The sequence below is a fragment of the Octodon degus genome, unplaced genomic scaffold, assembly GCF_000260255.1.
Source record: "Octodon degus isolate 3935 unplaced genomic scaffold, OctDeg1.0 scaffold00029, whole genome shotgun sequence".
NCBI classification, from domain to species: Eukaryota; Metazoa; Chordata; class Mammalia; order Rodentia; family Octodontidae; genus Octodon; species Octodon degus.
The window spans coordinates 4,565,421-4,571,797 of record NW_004524605.1 but is presented as its reverse complement, the minus strand read 5'-3'; the positions used below and the strand labels follow the sequence as shown (position 1 = coordinate 4,571,797).

Genomic DNA, 6,377 nt, shown 5'->3' with positions numbered 1-6,377 from the left:
GGGAGGCCGCGGCTGCCGGGGCCTGCGGGCAGGGTCGGGGGCGCCGCTCGCGGGGCTGCGGGCGAGGCTGCCCGCCTCGGTCCAGGCCCGGACTCCGCGTCCTGGGCTCGTGCTGTCAGTCGTTCCTCGCGGGGCGGTGGAGCTTACGGTGCAGAAGTAAGCCACCCTTAGGCGTCTTTACTGGGGATGGATGAGGGGCAGTGGCCGTGGAGGTGCGCAGATTGTTACTGTGCCCTTCCTAAGGGGTTATTGTGAATCCAGTAAGAGACCGTGGAGAAAACCTGAACCATAGTTACACGTATCGGTTGTGAGGCCTGAGTGGGCCCTTGGTTCACGCATAATTGAACTCTTCCTTCTGGAATTATTCGGGGTGAAATAAGATAATGCAGAAGAAACTTGAAAGACAGGGTTTGACATTTAGCATGAAACGCTCCGTGCCTCTTTTTGCTGCTTTTAAGTTATCCATTCAGTAGATGCTGGGGACCAACTGCGTGGTAGGCCTTGGATATACAATATTGAGCAAAACTGGCCAGGTCCTTGAGTTTGGAAAGAGAGACCCTTTTGTTCTCAGGCAGAAGTTAAAAGATGTTCATAGAGGTGAGAGACATCCTCAGTGAACGTTGTGGGTGGCTGCCACGCAGTAGACACAGAGTCGTGTGAACTGGAAGGCGTGGCCATGTCCAATGTGTTGGGCTTCTTCAGATCATGTATTTTTTTTTCCTAAAGACTTTAAAAGATGTTATATTTGTGAAATAGCTATCAGAGCCCGTGCAAGCATTAGACAGTGAGGGAAGGGTTCCCAGATGAAGTGGCTGTTGAGCTGAGATTGGTTCCGGAGGGGTGTTACATAAATGGAGAGAGATTTGAGGAATGTTCTAAGGCGGAAGGAGCAGCCCATGGAAAGGCCGTTGAGGAGAAAGGTATGGTGACTAGGAGAGAAACCCAGGCCCAGGAGCCTGTGCCTTAGCTGCCATTGGAGTGTCTTAGGAGATAAGCTCTAGCTGACCTGGTGGGACCCGGATCTTACCGTCTGAAGTCTTTCCATTTTTATCTCAAGATCTAAGGGATTCTACTGAATGTTCAGTGGGGAAGTGAGGGAAGTCATTAAAACTGACTGCCGTGTGAACTGCAGGTCTGTTTCATTAAATGCAGGAGTACACATAGAAGGCTGTAGTCTAGAGCCCAGGCCATACTGACCTGGACTAAGGTGACGAAAGCAGAGACAGAGGACTATTGTGTTGGTATTATGTTACTTGTCCGTGACAATATCATAGTCAACAGCATAGTTTGTATTTATTTCTCTTTAATGTTTAAACTGATATCTGAAATTGTGGAAATTTAATAAATATTTGTTCAACTAAGTTATTGAACTTAAATAATAGGTTGTGTTTTATTCTAGATTCTTTTTTTTTTTTTTTTTTGGTGGAACCGGGGATTGAACTCAGGCCCTTGCGCTTGCCAGGGAAGCGCTTATTCCACTGAGCCATCTCCCCGGCCCCCTTATTCTAGATTCTTAATCATGTGAAATTTCAAAAATTGAAATTTACACATACATGTAATTGTTCATAAGTGTATGTCATACTAAGCCATTTTTCTCTGCCTGCCATTGCAGTTTCTTTTCTGTTGTTCTTGCTGTCTTCTCTAGAGAAAATAAGCCATATGTGGAGATGTGATAAATGTTTTACTCAAGCATAATGGAAAGTAGAACTAGGTGTCTGGGAGGAACAAAGGACTTCTTATATTCTTGAGTAAAAATTATTAACCATGTTCACGTGTGTTTTACTATGGGCAGGAAATTCAGAGGATGTACAGGATTTTTGTACGGAAGATAATCTCTAATATACTAGTTCATTTTCTGTTTGTATAGCATTTACTATGAATGTAGACTTAGTGTCACCTTTTGAATTACAAAATAAGCTATTTCCTTTTCATATCTTTTAATAAACTTTTCCTATGTTTAAGATATGTAATTGTATTTAGCCAAGATTTCTAAAGTCTGAACCTATGCAAGCCAGCAAGATGGCAAAGTTTTTTTCAAACCTAAATTTAATATTTTGAGGGCAAAAGTAAAATGTAATTTTCACTGTTTGTAATTATTGCCTCCACTAGATCAATAAGTCAGAGAAGCCGGAAAGCTGCGATAATGTGAAGGTGGTCGTTAGGTGCCGGCCCCTCAATGAGAGAGAGAAGTCCATGTGCTACAGGCAGGCGGTCAGTGTGGATGAGATGAGGGGAACCATCACCGTGCATAAGACTGATTCCTCCAATGAGCCTCCAAAGACGTTTACTTTTGATACCGTTTTTGGACCAGAAAGTAAACAACTTGACGTTTACAACTTAACTGCAAGACCTATTATTGATTCTGTTCTTGAAGGCTATAATGGTAAGTAAATACATTTATTGAAAGGCAACCTTGTTGAGGTATAATTACTACCTCATAAATTCAACGTTACGACTCAGTTTGATGAATAGCAGTAAATTCATATAGTGCAGAATCATGACCACAGTCCAGGTTTAGAATACGTCTACCATTCCCAAAAGTTCTTTAGGTTAATCTTCAGTTTCAGCCCCAGGCAACCATTGATCTGCTTCTGTCATACTTTTGCTTTTTCTTGAAATTTATGTAAATGACATCATCTTTTTTGGGAGGGGGTAAGAAACTAGACTTATTTATTCAAAGGACTGAAAAAAAAATTCGTTCTCATTGAATTTTATACTTAGCAAACATCTTTGAAAACTAAAAGTAAAATATTTTCCAGTTACACAAACTCAAAATATTCTAATTTACCTCCACATGTAGCATACAGAAAATAACAAAGACCATAATCCAGAAGACAGGAGAAGTTGCTGTATGGTCCTGGATAAAGAATAAAGAGCTTGGGAGCTTGCAGGTTAGCTCAGTTGTTTAAGCCCCTGCTGGGGCCAATGCAGTCAGGTGCAGGGAACCGTGTTTTGATCCCCAGCTCCCCATGCCTTACCAGACCCTCCCTTAAGGCAGCTTGGGCCAGCCAAAAAAAAAAAAAAAAGAACAAAGAGCTTTCAAAATGGTAGTTATGCAGGACTATGTAAAATATATTAGATGAAGCTATTTAAAAGGTCATTGAAGGGCCAGCCAAATAGCTCAGTGGATTAAAGCGCCTACAAGCAGGCACTTGGGCCAGGGGTTCGATACCCGGGGCCTCCCACACCAGCCCCGCCTTCAGGGCATGCTGAGATGGCAATTGAGACTGGGCGTAGTGGCATGCTCCTATAATCCCAGCTCTTGGGAGGCTGTAAACAAGCAGATCATTATGAGTCCAATCTAGCTGTGAGACCCTGAACACCCTGTAGACCTTTCGCTAAAATGCAAAAGAAAAACAATTCATGGCCATATAAATTTTTTTTTTAAATATTTATTTTTATTACATTTATTTATTGTGTGTGTGTGTGGCCAGCTCAGCCCACCAGGGGGCGGGTCTGGCTGGCATGTGGTGCTGGGGATCAAACCGCGGTCCCTGTGCTTTGCCAAGCTTGTTTCAAGTAGGTGCTTTAGACCACTGAGCCATCTCTCCAGCCCCTAAATTTTTTTTAAAAAAAAGGTCATTGGAGATTTCCGCAAAACAGTATCAATCTTTGACCCTTTTTTTTTGCAGAACCAGGGATTGAACTCAGGGCCTTGTGTTTGCCAGGGAAGCTCTTATTCTACTGAGCCATCTCCCTGGCCCGATATTTCAAAATAATATTCAAAAATTAAGATTAAATTGTGACTAAGAGGCCAAATGTAATATATCATATGCATGAATCTGTGATCAATTCAGAGTACTCACACAATATTTGATTAGGTTAATATATATAAAATTAGCAACTAAGAAAAAGTTTTCATAATAATAAAGAATTACTAAGAATAAAACATAACAGAAATACTGGAATGGCAAATATATGACCAGCACTTCTAACAGTTTGGGGATAGGATATCGTACAAAGTTCTAGTATGTGGTGGATGTTGTCAGTGTCCATGACACTTACTGGTGGCCAGGTGTCACTTGTGGGACTGAGCTATTTCTATTTCCTTGATATCCACCCTGTAGACCCAGACAGAATCATGATCCATAGGGTACAGGAGAGGTCCCTTTGTAGAATATGCTGATGGAATTATCTTGCTGCTGTATGCAAAAGAATAATTGAAATGCTGCTTTTGTATACCTCTTTTTCTCCTGTGTTTAATTGTTTGCCCTATCTGGTGGCTTCTTTCCATTCTCATTCATGGAGTTGTGGTCATTTTGATCCCTTTCTAGAATATCTTTTAGTATTCTGTAGGGTTGGTTTGTTTTTTTTTTTTAACATTTATTTATTGTGTGTGTGTGTGTGTGTGTGTGTGTCCAGCTCAGCCCACCTGGGGCGGGGCTGGCTGGCATGTGGTGCTGGGGGATCGAACCGCGGTCCCTGTGCTTTGCCAAGCTTGTTCTCAGTAGGTGCTTTAGACCACTGAGCCATCTCTCCAGCCCCGAGTTGGCTTTGTTGTCATGAAATTCTTTAGTTGTTCTTTGTCATGGAAATATTTTACTTCTCCATTATACTTGAAAGAGAGTTTTGCAGGATATATCAGTCTAGGTTGGCATTTGTTTTTTTTGCAAGACTTGAAGTACTTTGCTCCATGCTCTTCTTGACTTGATGGTTTGTGAAGAGAAATCTGCTGTTACTCTGATGGGTTTTCCTTTAAATGTGATCTGTTTCTTTTTTCTAGCAGCTTTTAGTATACTGTTCCTATGCTGAATTTCTGGGATCTCGATTATTATATGTCTGGTGGTGGTTTTCATTGGGTTGATGTTATTTAGAGTTTGTATGCTTCGGTTAGTTGAATGTCAGATTGTTTCCCCAAATTTGTGAAGTTTTCTGTATTAATTCTTCCCATATTCTTTTTATATTATTTTTATTGACTCCTTCTTTCTCATTGGTGCTTATTCTTGTATTCTAGTTGTTTTTAAGAGATCTTTTCTTACCTTTTCAGTAGCTGCAATGGTGTCTTCAAGTTCTGAAAGTCTGTTTTCACTTTCATTCAAATGGTTTTGCCGGCTTGTGATTGAGGTTTGAATTTCCTGTGTAGCACTTTGAATCTGTGGCATGTATTCTATTTCTTTCCTATATTGCTCATTCAAGGATTCCATCATTTTTCTTTTCTCCGCTATTTTTTTATCAGTGTCTTCTTTAGAAGCACTTAGTACTATTTTCACTACAGTTATCATTTCTTTTTTTACTTCAGAAATTATTCCTGATCTGATTTCCTCTATACCTTTCTGCAGTTGTTTCTTTACTTCACCAGAGATTTCAGGTGTGTGATTTCCAAGTTTTTCTCTGCTGTTGTCTCCTGCATTTGTTCTGGGTGGGCTCGGGGCCTGAGAATGCATTTTGCTCCTTTTCTTTCACATTTCGTATAATACTGTCTTCTGACCTTTGGTGCAGAGCTTTGGTAGAGTTATTACCTTGGGTCTGGCTGCTGTGCCCCACTTCTTCCTGCTGCAGCCCTTCCATGTGAACCCGCTGTGTTTTCCCCCTCCCACTAGTGTGATATGAGAATCCTAGTTTCTTTATAAACTGAGGACTGGGTTATCACTTTTTTTTTTTTTTTTGTGGAACCGGGGATTGAACTCTGACCCTTGTGCTTGCCTGGCAAGCGTTTATTCTACTGAGCCATCTCCCTGGCCCACCACTTTTTAGTTATTGCCATTGTGTAATAGATCTGTAGTAATAAAATTCATTGTGTTTTGTTTGTTTGTTTTTGTGGAGGCAGGGATTAAAATTCGTTGTGTTTTAACTTGAATTTCTATAGTGACTATATGACGTTACACATCTTTTCATGTGCTTAGCTGTTTATATCTTGTTTGGTGAAATGCCACTTAAAATATTTTGCCCCTTTTAAAATTTGGAAGCCTGTCTTATTCTCTGTTCTGGATTGAAGTTTATGAACAGATATTTTTCTGTTAGTCTGTGGCGTGTTTTAATTTTCTCAATGGTGCTTTTAAAGGAAAAAAAATCTGAATTTTGATTGTGTATTTTACATTTTTTTCATTCATAAATTATGCTTTTGCTTCTATAGCTGAGAAATTCTTAGCAAACCAGAGGCCACAAAGATTTTCTGTGTTCTAATCTAGAAATTACAGTTTTAAAATGACAGGGTCTCAAGATGTAGTTCAGGCTGGCCTTGAAGTCGCTGTTTAGCCCAGGCTGGCCTCGTGCTTGCTGCAGTTCTCTTCCTGAGTGCTGGGATTACAAGTAGGCACCACCACCCCTAGTTTAGAAATTATGTAGTTTTAAGTGTTATATGTAAGTCCGTAATTTATCTTGGGGAAATGCATATATATCTAGAGATATACATAGATATGTATATATATATATATATA

At 40.4% G+C, this 6,377-nt stretch overlaps 1 protein-coding gene across 4 annotated transcripts in view; it reads left to right on the top strand.

The window, feature by feature from the left end:
- Kif3a (kinesin family member 3A) overlaps positions 1-6,377 on the top strand; it is a 47,270-nt gene that overhangs the window by 440 nt on the left and 40,453 nt on the right. For all 4 annotated transcript variants that reach the window (XM_023713190.1, XM_004629340.2, XM_023713189.1 and 1 more), the window contains exon 2: positions 2,110-2,383. In XM_023713190.1, the coding sequence (XP_023568958.1) occupies positions 2,110-2,383 (274 nt within the window). The remainder of the gene's footprint in view (positions 1-2,109; positions 2,384-6,377) is intronic.